Source organism: Salvelinus alpinus, chromosome 4 (genome assembly GCF_045679555.1).
Source record: "Salvelinus alpinus chromosome 4, SLU_Salpinus.1, whole genome shotgun sequence".
Classification (NCBI taxonomy): Eukaryota; Metazoa; Chordata; class Actinopteri; order Salmoniformes; family Salmonidae; genus Salvelinus; species Salvelinus alpinus.
Window position 1 is genome coordinate 53,146,864 of NC_092089.1, and position 19,847 is coordinate 53,166,710.

General features: G+C 42.4%; 1 protein-coding gene across 2 annotated transcripts in view; it reads right to left on the minus strand.

Annotated features, from left to right (window-relative positions):
• Nucleotides 1-19,847, minus strand: part of LOC139573947 (myelin basic protein-like) — a 46,889-nt gene that overhangs the window by 1,035 nt on the left and 26,007 nt on the right. For both annotated transcript variants that reach the window (XM_071397954.1, XM_071397956.1), the window contains one exon: nucleotides 15,698-15,791. In XM_071397954.1, coding sequence (XP_071254055.1) covers nucleotides 15,698-15,791 — 94 coding nt within the window. The remainder of the gene's footprint in view (nucleotides 1-15,697; nucleotides 15,792-19,847) is intronic.

Genomic DNA, 19,847 nt, shown 5'->3' on the forward strand with positions numbered 1-19,847 from the left:
GACCAGAGAAAAGAGTGCCTCCTACTGGCTCTCAAACACCACTTCCAGCAGCATCTGGTCTCCCATTCATGGACCGACCAGGGACAACCCTGCTTAGCTTCATGCCAGCAGTGGGATGTAGGGTGGTACTCATATCCCTAGGTCAGTCATTTGATGTCCAATGCCGACACGCTAATTCACAACTTTCTCCATTTGTTTTCCACATGTGCAAATGGACACTATGGCCATTAGTGTGATGCTGAGAGCTACGGCATTAACTGTAACGTATGCCCTCTGACAGAAGCCACCATGCTAGCTAGCTCCCGGAGCACAGGGCATGGAGTGCAGAGCTCCCTGAAGAACAATGCAAACACTATACCGGACAAAATGGTGTAGAAAAAAAACAGTGGAATCTGCATGCTAATATTTCCTCAACAGTGGTTTATTGTCAGAGCCGCATAGTTGTTTATGTGGGACAAGGAGGCCAGTGTCACTAAAATAACTCCTATAAGTATGGATTTTCAACCCGATTCACAGTGACACTCATCTGATGCCTGAGCAACTGCAAGGCAGGCGTTGGTTTGAGCCGGTTTGAGCAGATCATTGGGTTCGAGAAAGACCTCAACAGTACTTATTTGTATATTTAACCTTTAACTAGGCAAGTCACCTCCATCATCAACTGCCATCAAATAGCATTGTTCTGATAAGCACTTTCCACTGCACTTACAGTATGACGACAAGTCACTTTGCATCTTGTATGCTTGGCAAACACAAAAACGCTGAATAATCTGTCTAACCCCCTTTCCTTCTCCCTCTCTCTGTGACTCTGGGAAAGGAACTGTATACCTATCTGAGTGTTTTGACATTGAAACACCTCTGAAAATTAAACACCAACAAATGTACAATTGTATAGTTTTGCATTGCCCATCTATTCCACGTGTGCATTGTTAGAAAATAATATAGTTATGAATAAAGTTTATAAAGATGGTCATCTTGACATTAGACTGCTTTAAAAAAGGTCTAAAAACATCTGACTGACTTTGATGTTGAAGTGGAATACCCCTTTAATGCTTCGTCTTTGGTTCCCTGGCAACAATACTGTGAACGAGACTCTGTCTCCATTAGGCTCAGCCACTACTTGCAGATGCACTCAGAATACGTCTGCACCGGGCCACCGTCTTCACTTTAAACACATATTATCAGTCATTCAATCAACAGGGCTGAATGCTAATTAAAGTCTCCCTCACACACTCCCCCTGACAAATAAATTAAGAGCACTGTTCCCTCCACAGATAACGGAGCTTAACATTACTCCATTTTCTATTAGGAAATGCTGTTAGTCATATGCTCAGCGTGGAGCGCGGCGACGATGCCTTGAAAAATTGTGGACGATTGCATTTCATTAACGCTCCCTATATTGCTTGTGAGACACTTTGAGTTGTGTCAGAAACGTCGGCCCCACTTTATACATAACATACTGTATATTTTAAGCCCTAACGAAGTGGTACTGGAATGTCGGAAGAAAAAAAAAATCAGGCAGAAGCTGGTCCAAAGCAAAACCATAAAAAATAAACATTTGCGTCATCTTTGAAAAACAAGGCTCGAAAGAGCCTAAAAGTGAGATACGGGGATCGAAAGAGAGTGAGAAAGAGGTGATTTAACCCCAGTGTGCTCCTTCATTACATTAACAAAACCATGCTTACCCCTCTCCCCAAACAAAGATGCAGTAGCAGAGATAGCGGGGATGCTAAAACGCTGGTGCTTGTCAACAACATTCAGGGAAGTGAATGTGCGGGCTGATGCATAACACTGAGGAGGGGGGTAGGAGGTAGAAGGGTCTCTACAGAGCTGCTCAGGGTTTGCAATGTAGCACACTTTTCTTGATCTCTTGGTCCCTCTCATCAATTTCGTATTTATTCATGTGCTTTTACGATGAGAACATTTAAAATGAGGCTCTCACGGCAACGTGTCCGTCACAGGGCAGGCTGAGGCAGGCACAGGGCCTGGCTGGAGACAGATGAAGGGATGAAAAGCAGACAGCCACTCATCATGATACAGTACATATTCGCTGGGGAGACGGACCACTTCAAATCAGGCCCGTTAATGACCTCCACTCTTAGAAGAAAGGTGCTATCTAAAACCAGAAAGGGTTATTCGGCTGTCTCCATAGGAGAACCCTTTAAAGTAGGAGAAGCTTTAAAGAATCCCATTTGGTTCCATGTAGAACCCTTTCCACAGAGGGTTCTACCTGGAACTAAAAAGGGTTCTCCTTTGGGGACGGCTGCTGAACCCTTTTGGAACCCTTTTTCCTAAGAATGTACTTTAAATATGTTTATTTAGCAAGCTATGACCGGTCCATAAAAAGAAGCTCTGTAGTGCCGAGTGAGAGGAGAAGAAGGAGAAGCGACAACCCACAGTGACAAACTCTTGACAAACAGACAAGACGAGGAGAGGAGGAATGCAGCGAGTGGGCCTTGGCTCTCTCCCTTTCTCAATCGCTCTCCTCAAGGCCCCTGTAGAGCAGAGGATGTTTGGCCTTCTGGTGGACCAGCGTCTGGAACAACAACAAGGAGCCAGCCAGGATCCACCTACAGTGGTGGGACCCAGGCACGGGAAATATTCCTCTAAGAAGCAGCGCAGTTATGTGGCCCTTGACCAGACCTCCCACCCAGGAGTAAAAAACTGCCACCGCCCACTCTGCCACAGCATTCATCATGGCTCCCGGACTTCCACCCACAGGCCCCGGGTAGAATGACCCTCTGTCTTCAGACTCATCAGGCATGCATGGTCAGGCCGTCCTCCGGAGATTTTTCAGCGGCAGATAGAGGAGATGCTACAGACGCTACAGCTAAACCCCTTATTTTTCGCCTCTGTCCTTGAAACCCCAAGCCCCTTGCATGACCTCTGTGACCTTCACTTCCTACAACTGCTCAATCCAAAAATGGGGAATCATGTGTACGTCAGAAATAACAGTTCAACCAAACCCGTGTACACTCTTAGAGGAACCCTTTGAAGAACCCTTTTTGGTTCGAGGTACAACCCGTTTCGGTTCCATGTAGAACCTTTCCCACAGAGGGTTCTACCTGGAACTAAAAAGGGTTATACTTGGAACCAAAAATGGTTCTCCTATGGGGACAATGAAAGAACCCTTCTGGAACTTTTTTTTCCTAAGCGTGTATGTGATATCAACTTTTACTCAGGACAAAGAAATCTATAAAAATGTGTCAGTGGTAGTGCCAAATCTTCACTATTTCAGCATGCACTCATGCAAAACAAAATCCACTTTGCTGGGTTACACTTCCTGTTCAGCATCAGTGTTGAGGTTTACATTGTAATCTGATCTAGTCCCAGTGAGGCTGGCACCACTACCAGCGATGATGGAACCTCAACTCTGTTCTGTCAACACCACCCAATGCTTTTCGCACTAAATCTGTTTACTGGCCAAGAACATCTCACTCAGAGCATTCTCTCTCTCTCTTAAGACTCTCTTTCCTTCAGTATTTTACTCTCTCTATTTCTCTCTCCCATGAAGTTTCTAGCCAATGATCTCTCCTCTCTCAGGTAAAAGGTGTTAGGTAACAACAGCACAGAACAGGCATCAACAGGTTGCTATTGATCAATCCACAGTGCGTGTGGGTGTGTGTCTGTGTGCATGCATGCGGACGTGCGTACAGGGACTTTGTCTCTAATGGGAAGGGGCAATTGCCTTGCCATCTCCTCAACAAAACAGCCGTGAGCTGTGTGAACTTGAGCTAACGCAGCCTACATTTACAGTATGCCCAGAGAATACACTAGTTAGTTTCCTCTCCCACCACCACTGTCCTGGATCACTGGCACATTTAAACAGAAAAGGAGCAAATCCAGTCGGTGACAATGGCTTTCGTTTACGCCCCGAGCACAACACACCATTATTTCGCTTTAGATGAACATGTACTGTGGGCTTTCGTCTAATTGCTTCATTTCTTCTTGTTTCATGACATTTCCTCTTTACGTTATGTTTAATTCTTTAAAGTCTAAGACGTTGGGGGAGAAGGGGGTGCTAAGCTGACATATGGAATTGTTTTAAGATGGTCAAATTACATTTTTCAATTTTAGGACCTCTTTGGGTATATATTTTTTATTTTATCCCAAAAAACGATTTTAAAAAATATATAGATTTTGTCCTTTATTACTAAAGCCCATAGAAAAGCATTGAATAACATATTCATGAACGGCAAAAAGGACAGTCAAAAAATGTATCATAAGAAACAAGGTTTTGAAGTGTCTGTCCTAAATCGAGGAGAGTGCAAAGCTGTCATCAAGGCAAAGGGTGGCTACTTTGAAGAATCTCAGATATAACATATATTTTGATTTGTTGAACACTTTTTTGGTTACTACATGATTCCATATGTTATTGTATAGTTTTGATGTCTTCACTATTATTATACAATGTAGAAAATAGTAAAAATACAGAAAAGCCCTTGTGTCTAAACTTTTGACGGGTACTGTACCATTCAAAAGTTTGGGGTCACTTAGAAATGTCCTTGTTTTTTAAAACAAAAGCAAATTTTTTGTCCATTAAAGTAACATCACATTCATCAGAAATACAGTGTAGACATTGTTAATGTTGAAAATTACTAATGTAGCTGAAAACGGCAGATTTTTTTATGGAATATCTACATAGGCATAGAGAGGCCCATTATCAGCAACCATCACCCCTGTATTCCAATGGCACGTTGTGTTAGCTAATCCAAGTTGATAATTTTTTAAGTCAAATTGATAAATTAGAAAACCCTTTTGCAATTATGCTAGCACATCTTAAAACTGCTGTGCTATTTAAAGAAGCAATAAAACTGGCCTTCCTTAGACTAGATTAGTATCTGGAGAGTCAGCATTTGTGGGTTCGATTACAGGCTCAAAATGGCCAGAAACAAAGAACATCTGAATGTTATGGGGGTCCTAGAGCAAAACACCACCGTGTTCGTTAGAATCTCCCCATTCCACAGTGAGGTCTCATTAGTTTGTGTTTGGACACTACCAAATAGAAGGATTTTGATGGGGATTTGTTTTTAAATGTACTGTAACTTAGATTGACGCACCGGTGTGTCAATCGACTCTAGGGGGTTAATTGGATTCCTGTACCGATTTCGCTTACAGGTTTTAAAGATATGGGTGTTACCAAGTGAGTGTTTTGCTCAAACATACCTTGGGGATATCTCATACTGCAACTTGCCCATGCTAATTCACAAAATGGTGCAAAATAATTTGGTTAAGCCGTTTGTCCATATATCAAATATGGCTTGATATGACTCGTTGTAATTGGAGTCTTTTTTTAACTCAACATTACAAAAAATACATTTCATTGTATGAGCCACATCAGTTTACATAATTAGAATTTATATTCTACATTACCATGGAAATTGTTGCATTACCATACCAGGTAGACATTACGAATGTACCCATGAGTTTAGTAGTCAAATTGCCAGGGTAAGAGGTGCCAAGTCCGTCCTATTCATTCTATTTCTATGTGTGTTGCTGTTGCAGGGAGGGGGGGGGGGGTTGCCTAGACAACCAAAGACTTGTTTGCTACAACGCCTTGCTTCATTTAGCAAGGCGCAACAAAGCTTCGTTACGTTGTTCAATACGCTATCTGACCACTGGCATAATTAACTCATCATCCTGAGTGCTTGTGTCAAGTGGTCAGAAAAAACACCATAAAAAACAGATCAGCTAGACACATCTATATCTACCATCTGCACTGGTATCGACAGGACAGCAAAACACTGCTCACTCAATTTGCTGAAGACACTTTATCTTATCACACAGGTTCAGGGAAAGTTCAAAAAGCTAATCGTAAAAAGCTATTTATGACTCGCTCTGGCAAGTATGTTAGGAAAGAAGCATCAGAAAAAAACTGTACATTTTTTGGGGGGAGGCATTTACAGTTCTATTTGTATGTCAATCATTTGAATCAATTTTGGGATTGGGGACGCAGTGTGCTACACTAGGTCCAAATGTTTTCCCAGAATGATGGGTGACGGATGTCCATTCCTTCCTCTACTCTACAATAGCCATCGTCCATCCATCACCAGCTGTTCACACACTCCCCGATTGTCCAGCCAGATGGTCAAGGCAAGATGACGTGGACCCTGGGACTCTGGACCCACTAACTCACACACATGCGATGCACACACACAAACTCCCACCCAATGCATGTATTCCCATCACAGAATGAATGACTCCACGAGACATTGCTGACCATTCTCATGTATAGTGTACATTTCTTTATCGGCCACTCTCTCGCTCTGTGGAAGCATTATGTAGACCCAGGTCCTATACAACGCCTATTGACCAGTCCCTCCAGCGAAGCACACGGTTGGTCAGATGGATATCAACCTAGTATGTGCCCATAATGGCACTCTATTGCCTGATAGGAGTCTTTGGCCAAAAGTAGTGCACCAACTATAGGGGTTAGCAAGTTCACTGTCGAACCACTTCTCACATTTGCTTCAGCTTTTCTCACACGCACACAGAGAGAGAGAGTGAGAATGAAAGAGGGAGTGAGAATGAGAGAGTGAGAGTGAGGAAAAAAAAGAGAGAAAAGACAGAGAGATAAAGACAGAGACAGTGAGAGAATCTGAACAATGGTGTCAGAGCAGAGAACACTGGCCCAGTGATGAATGGTGGCTCTCAACAATCAACGCTTTTGAGTGGCGAGGAGCTCTGCTGTGGCAGTGCCAGGGTCTAGTGCCCGCTGTACCAGCTAGTGGTAGCCCCAGCCACCGAGACAAATGCCTGAGCCATCAGCCTCTTTTATATACGGCCTGACATAAGACACAGCGAAAGACTAGCTAAATGCACATAGGGAGACAATACACATGCACACACAGACAGACACACACGTACAGTAAATGGATGATCTACTTCTACTGATGAAAAAACAACGCTTGAGATAGCTATAGCTCATCTACCATATAGCTGTACAAAGATCGACAGATTACATATTTATATTTGTTCCCAATAAAGGCTAGGCATGAAGTATAAATTATTCCTACTGAATAGACATTGGACTAACAAAGAAAATATATTCGGTAAGTACAACAAAGACAATATAGAGCACACAGCCAAAGGAACCCTTATCATTTAATGGTTTTATATCCAATTCAACAGTTCTTCCATTTCAAAATAATAATATCACAAAATAAATGGAAACCTGTTAACAGATTATTAACTGACCTTTCCCCTGTGGTTGGAACTGAAAATAAAATGTAATTACAGTTATTACTTCCTTTATCTACAGTTTGAGGTGAAACACAATGAATGTCAAGGAGCCAAATGTTATGTCCAACACGTTTGAAGGTGAAACAAAATAACGTACCTTAGAAAACAGACAGCCTGATTAAATGTCCAGTAGAGCTGAGCGATCTACCGGAATGTCATTTTTTAAATTCGATTTTTTAACTAATTGACCTACATCGGTTGAATTATTTGAACTCCATTTCATTCCGTTTTTTTCTGTGAGCTCAATGCGCACATTGCACTGTTTCTCTAGAGATAAATCAGATCCAGCCTGAACTGTGCGATGTAGTAGGGAGTTGTGGTTTCCAACAGGCCAATATTCAACATAGTTTAGTGCATAAAACATGGTAAATAACTACAATGACTCGAATCCATTGCGCATCCACCTGTCCCGCTATTTCTGTTTCTTTTTGACCATTTTAATTGAAAACAATCAAAGTAAGGTACTTAATTGTTTTAAAGTGTTCATTTTTTTCAGGTGAACACTTCTGGAGGTGAAAATGCTTTCATAAATCACACTTCTATTCTATTCTTATTTCAGATAGAGGTTGAGAATCCTTTAGCAGTCAAATGGGAAATGACGGATTTAACTCGCATGCTGATGTAGCAGGCGCAGGAGATTACATACACAGCACACTGACCCAGCCCTGCAGTGTCCTCAGGTTTAAGTCCAAAGACCTCGCAAGCTTCAACAACCCCCACAATAGCCACGTAATGGTGTAGATCCACACACCATATCATTCACCATATCATTAACAAGGCACACCTGTTAATTGAAATGCATTCCAGGTGACTATCGCATGAAGCTTGTTGAGAGAATGCCAAGAGTGTGCAAAGCTGTCATCAAGGCAAAGGGTGGCTATTTTGAAGAATCTAAAATCTATTTAGATTTTAACACCTTTTTGGTTACTACATGATTCCATACGTGTTATTTCATAGTTTTGATGCCTTTACTATTATTCTACAATGTAGAAAATAGTAAAAAATAAATAAAATGAGTAGGTGTCCAACCTTTTGACTGGTACTGTATATAGATAGAGTAAGATGGATAGATACATGTAAAATAAATAAAGGAAACACCAACATAGTTTCTTAATAGGGTGTTGGGCCAGCATGATACACAATAGTTTAAAAAAAAAGATTTGTTTTATTTTACCCTTATTTTAGGATAAAATGACGGAGAACACGTTCTCATTTACAGCAAAGACGTGGAGAATAGTTACAGGGGAGAGGATGGGGGGGGGATGAATGCACCTTGCAGTGTCTGGAACTCTATTGTAGGGATTCGACACCATTCACCCATGAGAAATTCCATAATTTGGGGTTTTGTTGATGGTGGTGGAAAACGCTGTCTCAGGCGCAGCTCCAGAATCTCCCATAAGTGTTCAATTGGGTTGAGATCTGGTGACTGAGATGGCCAAGGCATATGGCTTACATTGTTTTCATGCTCATCAAACCATCCAGTGACCACCACTCATGCCCCGTGGATGGGGGCATTGGCTTCCTATGGGGTCATAGCCATGGTAGTCAAAATAATGGTCTGTCAAGCATTTCTATACATGACCCTAAGCATGATGGGACGTTAAATGCTTAATTAACTCAGGAACCACGCCTGTGTGGAAGCACCTGCTTTCAATGCACAGTACTTTGTATCCCTCGTTCACTCAAGTGTTTCCATTAAAATGTTGTCAGTTACCTGTAGATATAAAGAGAGAGAGGAACAAAGGATGGGAGAGAGAAAGAGAGAGCGAGAGAGACAAAACTGAGCTATTCTCTCTCAGTCTGTTGTTAAAGTGCAAGCAGCAAATAAACGAATAAAGTACACATTCCTCGCATTCTTGTCTGATAGACAAGAAAATACAACTTTTAACAGGCCCAGAAGACAATCAAATTCCCCGGCATGTTGTGATTCACTTTCCATTTTACATCCTGACCCTTGGAGCTTTTCAATGGAGTTAGTAACGAACAGACAAACGAGCGAACGGCGGATGGAGTGATGGAGGGAAGGGAGCCAGGTTGAGAAACAGCAGCACCCACTCATATCCTCTTCTCCTTCAGCCAGAACAGAAGAGCATAGAGCTCTAACACAATCAGCCCTGGGACAGACTAATGCAGTCTGCTGCAACATAGGCAAGGCAGCAGCACGCCCATTAGAAAGGCAGAGGATGGGCCAGGTCCCAAATGCAATCAGAACCAAGACGCGAACATGAAATAAGTAATAATTGACTTATGGTGAAATCATTACATTTTCTTGAAAGAGGCAAGACGGTGGAGATCTTGAACAGGATTGGTCGTTCATAAAAAAAGGTTTAAGACCAATGTCTATTCCTCTCTTTTTTCCCCCTTTAGATTAGTTTTTTCTCGGTATAATCTTTAATATCCAAGACCTTCAGCAATTAATTCCAGTTGCTTGTGAATTAAAATTGAATATCTGAATCGAGTCATTTTAGCTATTTTGACTTTCAAGGTGGACTACTTGAGAACACAGTTTTGGTGTCATAATGGAGGTCCCACAAACTTTGGCCACACTTTCCTAAAGAGCAAGTTCAAGTTGATAGAAATACACCCACGTGGTCTGAAACCTTCTCCAGCATGAGAAAACATTTAACCTGCAATGGGATGTGCTCAGAGAGCCTAGACCACCCTGTCCTCAGTGAAAGAGAACCACAGCGACAGCACCACGAGACATCCTGAGTAGAATCTACCAGTTGCTGTTTGTTTAAATCTATTCCGAGGAAAGGGGATGGGGATGGGGACGGGGGGGGGAGTGACAGACTGAAAGGCAGGGGAGAGGGTCAGCTAAGGTAACCCAGACAGGTCAGGAGGATCTGGAGCCAGGGCGGACACAGACATACCAAGAGGACTGTGGCTGCAGCCTGAGTGTAGGCCCCGGAGCAGACCTAGGTAATGGAGGCATAATGGCCTTTTAACAGCAGACAATGCTGACCGGGTGTGTTTGCTCAGGACTGGAAAACGAGTGCAAAGTCTGTTAACAGAAAGTGCAGCGTGGATACGTTGGAGACCTTAACGCTTGAGAGGCCTCGGCGATCAGAGCAGTTCGCTGATGACAACTCAAACAGACCAGACCACTAAGCTGGCTCTCATAAACCACTTTAACCGTGGCAATTTGGTGGGAAATTCCTTTTTTTTTTTTTTACTGTCTGTACCAAGCGGTCAAATGGTTTCGGTCAGCGTGCTTACCTCACAGGAAGCTGAGAGCAGTAATGAATGTTCTTTCCTCTCTCGAAGTTGACGAGAGTTCTAGAAAGAGGTATTTTACGAAATAACAGCCTGTTAAGAATGGTTTAATATTAACGACGCCTGATAAAATAGCACACAATAAAAAGAGCCTGGACTTCAGACTGACTCGAGATCAGGATCCACCAAACCTGAATGTTACACACCTGTTGCATCATGCCCTAAGAAAGCCCACACCTCTAAGAATAAGAATAAAACAACAACAGTAATCATATTTTCTCTCATTGACATAAAATCTCCAAAAGAGCTGTCAATGCAACAACATAAAATCTCAAGCCTCAAAAGCTCTTCCTCTGTCCTTTGGTCGGTTTTGCTCATCTTAATGAATCAAAAAGCCAATCTGGTGATTTTCTCTATATTAGGTTGCAGCCAGGTGGGTTGTATAAGAACAACTTTGAAGTACATCCCTATACAATTCTGATAAGGGCTGCAGGGATAATAATTGTATTCGATGTGCCAGGTAAGTGTCTCCTTTCTTAATGAGATCAACGACTTTCACCTGCATCGGAACTCTCTCAAATCCCTTAACACTATAGCAGAACCTGAGCCAGGCTAACGTTCCAGTTAAAGGAAGAGTTTCTCCATTTTCAACTTTGTACAGTATAAACAAAAGGGTATCATCCCCACCCAATCCCTTCTGCCACCTCATGCACCACCTTCATAAAATCATCATTTGTCACTGGCGTACCTTGCTGAACGTCACTGGTGACCATTTTGTGCCTTCCAAAATATGTTTCCCTCTCTCTCTCAGAATCAGCAAGGTACACCGACAGACAAACATTTATGTTTAATAAATGACAAAATGTGTATAGGTTGTTTGTACGTTATTCTAGGATCAGGTGATATTATATGTGATCTCACCAGGTTAAAACACGGTTTCCTTTAGGTGGGGGTTTGAAACAACTGATTTTTAATTGGAGAGCCTAGGCCTACTCAGCATTGATCAATGTGTTTAACTCATGGGACATGAATTGGCTGCAGGAGGATATCTAGTTATGGATCAATCTAAATTCTCTGCACTAACATCCACTGCTGATAACAAGGTGCATTATTGAGGATGAAAGAATACCTGCCCATAACAGAACATCTCACTGTCAGGTACATGCATACAGACTCACCCGCATGCACACGCACAAATGTACACATGTAAGCAAGAACGTGCAAACACACACACACACTAGATCAGTCAATAATCCCAGTTACATGCTACATCTCATGCTTCTTTGACCTGTAGTTAACCTTGTTCCCCAACCCTGAATCCCTCCCTCTGTCCATTACCTCTCCTCCACACCCACCCCGACCCCGACCAGTTCACTCCATCGTGCAAACAGGCTGTGAGAGACGCAGAGAAAATGGCTTTTCTATTGATCTGGTGCTCATGGTAACCAAGGCACACTGAGCTTTCATCTCTTGTTCTGCTACTTGGGGGCACTCTCTACCTTCCCCCTTCCCTCCCTCTGTTTCTCCCCCCACCCCCCGTCTCCCCGCTTTCTCGCTCTCCCTTCCCCATCTCCCTTCCCTCTCTAACGTACAGCTCTCTCTTACCTGGTTCTCTTTCAGTGTTCTCTACCTTTCCTCTCTCACTTCCCCCTCTGTCTTCCCTCCCTCCCTCCCTCCCTTACTTATCGTCCCTTCCCTCTCTCAACGCAGACGTGACGAAAGTCCTAAGACCTTCCTTTGCTCTGTGCCACATGATAAGCACTAGGGTCATCATTACCATTAAGGAATAACAGGGCGAGCGTCCTTCTACGCCCCCTGTCTCCCTCACACCGCTCCCCATTAATTAGTGTTGTCTTTGTGTCTCCATGTGCCTCCATGTCTATAGTGATCAGAGGCAGTGGTGCGCCACAGGGGTCGGCAATGAGCTGCTTGTTTGTTGTTCGGCTCCCAAGTCGATACGGTGTTCCAGGGTTGTGCTCATGTGCAGGAACACAAAGAACATTACTCCAACGCCCCGGATGCAACAGCCAGACCTCAGCTCTTTTAAATCAGAACTGATAAAAAGGTGAAATGGGGAGAGAATGACCGTTTGCTGTTCAATTCACAGAGTCTCTGGTGTGACTGAGGCTTTTGATTTAGGATTGGTGAGATGATCAATTAGATGTTGATATTCTATATGAATGTGTCTGGTTAAACATACGCTCAAATACGTTGATGCTCCCTTAAATTCGCATTTTTTGCTTTGATCGGTAGGCGCAGCCATTGTACGCGGGATAAAGAAGGGGGTTCTCAAAACATATTGTTTTGGCCATGTAGTGTAGGTTTCATCCACTACACATTGGATCCAATTACATATACAAAACAATTCAAGTATGCAAAGCACCATTGTTAATAACAAGTAGATAATGAGACGTCTTGTTTCTTCTCATTGAATAAAAACGTAATTACAGACAGATGTACAGTACTAGTCAAAATTTGACACCAACTCATTCCAGGGTTTTTCTTTATTTCTACTATGTTCTACATTGTAGAATAATAGTGAAGACGTCAAAACTACGAAAGAACACATGGAATCATGTAGTAACCAAAAAAGTGTTAACAAATCCAAATAAATTTTATATTTGAGATTGTTCAAAATAGCCACCCTTTGCCTTGATGACAGCGTTGCACACTGTTGGCATTCTCTCAACCACCTTCATGAGGTAGTGACCTGGAATGCATTTCAATTAACAGGTGTGCCTTATTAAAAGTTAATTTGTGGAATTTCTTTCCTTCTTAATGCGTTTGAGCCAATCAGTTGTGTTGTGGCAAGGTAGGGTGGTATACAGAAGATAGCCCTATTTGGAAAAAGACCAAGTCCATATTATGGCAAGAACAGCTCAAGAAAGCTAAGAGAAACGACAGTTTCAGTCAATCCGGAAAATGTCAAGAACTTTGAAAGTTTCTTCAAGTGCAGTCGCAAAAACAACCAAGCGCTATGATGAAACTGGCACGCATGTGGACCGCTACAGGTAAGGAAGGCCCAGAGTTGCCTCTCCTGCAGAGGATAATAAAAGTGTAACCTTTATTTAACAAGGCAAGTCAGTTAAGAACAAATTCTTATTTACAATGACGCCCTACACCGACTAAACCCGGACGACGCTGGGCCAATTGTGCGCCGTCCGATGGTACTCCCAATCACGGCCGGTTGTGATACAGCTTGAATCGAACCAGGGTGTCTGTAGTGATGCCTCTAGCACTGAGATGCAGTGCCTTAGCCCACTGCGCCACTCGGGAGCCCAAATAACGATAAGTTCATTACAGTTACCAGCCTCAGAAACTGCAGCCCAAATAAAAATAAGTTCAAGTAACAGACATCTCAGTATCAGCTGTTCAGAGGAGACTGTGTGAATCCGGCCTTCATGGTCTAATTGCTGCAAAGAAACCATGACTAAAGGACACCAATAAGAAGAAGATACTTGCTTGGACCAAGATACACGAGCAATGGACATTAGACCGGTGGAAATCTGTCCTTTGGTCTGATCAGTCCAAATTTGAGATTTTTGGTTCCCACCGCCGTGTCTTTGTGAGATGCAGAGTAGGTGAACGGATGATCTCCGTATGTGTGGTTCCCACCGTGAAGCATGGAGGAGGAGCTGTGATGGTGCTTTGCTGATAACACTGTCAAGTGATCTATTTAGAATTCAAGGCACACTTAACTAGCATGGCTACCACATTATTCTGCAGCGATACGCCATCCCATCCTGTTTGCGCTTAGTGGGACTATAATTTGTTTTTCAACAGGACAATGACCCAACACACCTTCAGGCTGTATAAGGGCTATTTGACCAAGAAGGAGAGTGATTGAGTGATGCATCAGATGACCTGGCCTCCACAATCACCCGAGCTCATCCAAATTGAGCTGGCTTGGGATGAGTTGGACCGCAGAGCGAAGGAAAAGCAGCCAACAAGTGCTCAGCATATATGGGAACTCCTTCAAGACGGTTGGAAAAGCATTCCAGGTGAAGCTGGTTGAGAGAATACCAAGAGTGTGTAAAGCTGTCAGAGGAAAAAGGTTGGCTACTTTGAAGTACTACATGATTCCATGTGTTATTTCATAGTTTTGATGTCTTTACTATTATTATACAATGTAGAAAATAGTACAAATAAAGAAAAATCCTTGAATGAGTAGGTGTGTCCAAACTTTTGACTGGCACTGTATGTCCAAATCATTTGATTTAGAACACTTCACGGGAAACCTCAACTGCATGTAAAATATGAAACTAACTCAAACTAACTCACATCAGCATTTCTAAAGTGCACCGTTTGCCTCCTTACTGGTAGCCATCTCCACCCCTGTAGAGAAATCAGTGTGGTCAACCAGCTAGGACTCTCAACCAGCTTTCTGTGGCTCTGCTATAACACAATGGATTCTGCCCTCACCTGTTAGGTTGGAGTACTACGTTTAGGGCACAATCATCTTTTTCTACATTTCTTGGATTGCTACATCTCTTATTTGTCGAGTCATACCCTGGGATGCATCCACAATGAATACAAAATGTGGAAAGCTCTCAATTTAACATGAGATCAGACAGTCCAAGTAGCCTAGAGGAGTAGAGGTAGATGGAAAAACAACCTCATTTTACAGGTTGACAGCGTGCGGAGGGAGGGAACAGGGGATGTAGCACTCTTTCCATTACCAGGTTGGGTCACACCCATCACCATTAGCAATGAATCCCTGGGCCACGGATACCTTGTCATCACCCGGCCCCTTAACTGAAAGATACCCCGCATTGAGAGATGGTCTGCATTTGTGGTAAGAAGTACTGTTTTTTCCCCTGCCGGTGAAAAAGGTTCACGCTGTCGAAATCATTTAAGATAACTGCTTGAAGTGGGCCGTTGCTGACTGGTATAGAGTACCAGCAACTCAAATGTTCTACTTTAGTACCAGATGCAAAATATGCAAAATATTTACAAAATAAATACCCATGCAAAATATTGGCACCCATTTTATTCCACTTGAAGCAATGTTTATGAGAGCTTTCGGGTGAGGGGCTTTCAGATAAGGCATTTAGGGAACACCTTTTGCTACAACCTTTAATAATTATGAAGCAACAGCATTGTAGCATAGGGGGGAAAAAATATTATTTAATCACAACAACCCTTTCCATCTTTTGTAACTGTATGTATTATGGCTGAATTTGCTCTGCTTATGTTCTTTACCAAAAATTACAAAAACGACAAATAAAAAGAAACTCCTTACCAAAGACCTCGTCTTGTGATTCGGGTTCTGCCATGGTCTCACCAATGGGTGCTGGTTCTATGGTCTGTTCTGCTTCTGGTTCAGCTGACGAAGGCTTTAAAAGAGAGAGCACAAAACAGAAAGAGGTGAGCTGAGGTACCATGGCAACAGAAGAGGCTTTTCATTATCAGCCACATGAAGCCGAATCTGATATTTATTTAGAGCTTTACCTGAATTATCGCAGCACACAAAAGTCAGGCACATTTGCAGTATTTTGGGGACGTACATATTAGCATAAAAACATTGCTGAATGCATTAACCCCCCCCTCTCCTCTAGACACTTACACACCCACACGCCATCACATACACTACTGTTCAGTTGTGCACCGGGGCCTCCCACTCGTTCTATTCTGGATAGAGCTAGTTGTGCTGTTCTGTGAAGGGAGTAGTACACAGCGTTGTACAAGATATTCCGTTTCTTGGCAATTGCTCACATGGAATAGCCTTCATTTCTCAGAACAAGAATAGACTGATGAGTTTCAGAAGAAAGGTCTTTGCAAAAGGGTTTTCTAATGATCAATTAGCCTTTTAAAATGATAAACTTGGATTAGCGAACACAACGTGCCATTTGAACACAGAAGTGATGGTTGCTGATAATGGGCCTCTGTACACCTATGTAGATATTCCATTAAAAAAAAAAAATCTGCCGTTTCCAGCCACAATAGTAATTTACAACATTAACAATGTCTACACTGTATATCTGATCAATTTGATGTTATTTTAATGGACAAAACAATAGTGGTTTTCTTTCAAAAACAAGGACCTTTCTAAGTGACCGCAAACTTTTGAACGGTAGTGTACATGTACACTGAGTGTACAAAACATTAAGGACACCTTCCTAATATTGAGTTGCACCCCCCACTTTTTCCCTCAGAACAGCCTCAATACATTGGGGCATGGACTCTACAAGGTGTCGAAAGCACTCCACAGGGATGCTGGCCGATGTTGACACCAATGCTTCCCACAGATGTGCCAAGTTGGCTGGATGTCCTTTGGGTGGTGAACCACTCTTGATACACATGGGAAGCTGTTGAGTGTAAAAAAGCCAGCAGCATTGCAGTTCTTGCACACTCAAACCGGTGTGCTGGCACCTACTACCATACCCCGTTCAAAGGCACTTAAATATTGTGTCATGCCCATTCACCCTCTGAATGGCACACATACACAATCAATGTCTCAATTGTCTCAAAGCCTAAAAATCCTTATTTAACCTGTCTCCTCCCTTTCATCTACACTGATTGAAGTGGATTTAACAAGAGGCATCAATAAGGGAACATAAATAGCTTTCACCTGGATTCACCTGGTAAGTCTATGTCATGGAAAGAGCAGGTGTCCTTAATGTTTTGTACACTCAGTTCAAATGCGCACACAAACACAAAAACGCACGTCAACAAAAAATATACATTAGAAATATAGAAAATTGTCCCTCTGAAGAAGTTGTTTCCTGGAACCAAGCTCATGGTGTGTACAGGATATTATGGTGACTCAGCTGGACTGAAATTGTGTTCTTTTTAAGTATACCTTGAAGTCAATAGCGTCTTACGTATCCCATTCCATGAATTCCTATTAAAATGTACCATTATCTGAGCACTGGTGGTACATTAACTTTACAATATACTGTATTAATTTCCCATTACTCACCATTCGATACATTTTAAGAAATCCCCTTTCCAGTCACATTTCCCCCCCCCCCCCATCTCCTTCCAAAAAGATAACACCCCTCCTCGCTCAGACGGCTTTTTATCACAGGAGGACTTTGAAAACTTGGCTATTTCTACAAAGTGGGCTATGCAGCCACATGAGCGGCGGCCTAGCCTTCTTGTCACCATCCGCAGGCAGAAGCTGACGACGTGACTTTGCACCTGCTTATCATAATAGAGGGATAATATTTCCATCTTGTTGAGAAGAGTTTCCCAGGGGGGAGAGGACAGATGGAGGGTTGGTATGGGCCCCTGGAGCTTCGCTGCCTCTGCTACACAGCACGAGATAAGACCAGCCACTCGCACCACAATGACGGGGGAATAAAATTCACCTTTTTGAGGAGGGCCGAGGCGGAGGTTAATGCTAAATCTAGCAGCATAATACCTACTCTTGCTGCAGAAACAGGTAGACTGCATTCTCTCCCAATCTCAACCGGAATCTGTCTGTTCTCCATATTCAAAGAGGTTCTTCATATAAAGCATGCCAATCTATTTCTCCAAGGTTAGGCCTATCAGTCTGATATTTCTTGAAATGCTACCTTTTGAAAATGTCTTTATCTGATATCAATTGGATGGGCTTTCGAATATAAAAGATGAGCTGGTTCTCCTTTTTTCCATTTGTAGTTTCCGAAAGATTTCTAAGCTCTTATAGTCTAGGGGGGGATTTGGAGTGTAGTGATTGGAACCTCTCATGACTTGGAGAAATTTATTGGAGAGTCAAAGGTCACGGTCTTATCCGTTTCCTCTCTGATTGCTGTGCCCTTAAGCGTTTGTGTTCATCCCCGAGAGGAATGGTGAATGGGGACTTGGAGACTCCATCCCACAGATGTCTTCTCAAACAGCAGGATGTGCTCACACTGCAAATGTTCACAATAAATCGCACAGACCTACTCACATGAAGTACGATTGCTCACAAGTCCCCCGCCTCAGGCTCCTCAAAGCCTCTAACTTGAAAAATATACTTATTTCAAACCACCCGCAAACAAACTAGTGTATAGGGTAATTAGCCAAAAGACTTAAGCACCCATGACATGGCAAATAATGTGGCCACCTAGGAATTTGACATTGTTCTTAGAACAAGAAAACAACAATACTCTATTCCCAAGGGATACTTATAGCCTATAGCTCATCATTACCAAACGAAAAGCCTGGCCTCAACGAAAAGGATGTAGTCTTACTGAGGGATCGTACAACTTCTAATTCGCATCAAACAGAGAGTAAAGCTATATTGCTGGCCACAGATATAAAAATCAGTGTCAGGAAATAGACAAAGAAGGATCACATTGAACTGTTAGGATGTTTTATCAGAGTACCAACACGCAATTACTTGAGATCAGTGAAAATGATAGCCCTCAGCGAATTGTATAATTATTAATTGTAATATTAAATTGTCAAAGAGCTGGTAATTTAACAGCATGTATCCCACTTTAATTATGAGCAAAACAAATTAGTGTTCAAAAGTATATTCATGCACAAAATGTAATAGGATACATTTTAGTGGTTGCTGTGACATTAATGATGAAAACAAGTATCAGCATCAAACAATACTCATCTGTACAACAGTAAGGCACCCTAGTCTCATGAATATTACCTAGTCAAAGTCGTTCTGCTATGCTCGACAGGTCGTCGTTGCAAATAAGAAATCGGTTCTTCTCTGTAAAAAATTAAATACGAAATAAATATATCTGCTGTATTTGTCCCTGCGTAGGTCTCCAAATGTGGAACGTATTTGCGTTCTAACAGTAATATCCGGAGATACTCTCTTTACCTTAAAGGAATGTTGTGGGGAGTTTTACTTCCTTCTTTCGGAGAGCAGTGAACATGAATGTTACTATGGGGAATGATTGCGTAACATGGGGGAGAGCAAGTACAGGAAGGGTAGTGCTTCTGCTGCTACCCAAGCATGAACAAACAGGTTTGGAACAAATGAGAAGGAGCTATTTACGACCCCCTTAGCTTTAGGGAAAGATACTGAACAAACCTGGGTTCAATACTATTTGAAATCATTTCAGATACTTTATCTGTGCTCGTTTGCGCTAACCTGGCTTCATGAACCAATAAAAAAAGTCCCAAAACTGCAAACCCCGCCCATTCGCCACTCCCAGGCAGACTAAAGCAAACACTCAAAGTATTTGAAAACTTTCAAATAGGATTTCAACCCATATCTGCTACTGAACACAATTCCAGTCAGGCAGGAACATGAGTGTGTAAGTTACAGTACATCACAAAAAGAAACTCCTCTCAAGGCGGGAATGCGTGGACAATAGCCTAACTTCAGGATCACTAACTGGGCCTCAGGCTCCCTCCACTGGAGACTGGATTTACACGCCGCCTCTCCTCTTAATCCACAATGCACTTACTCAATACAACATGACTCTCTTGAAAACGGAGAAAAAGCCAATAAGGTGGCT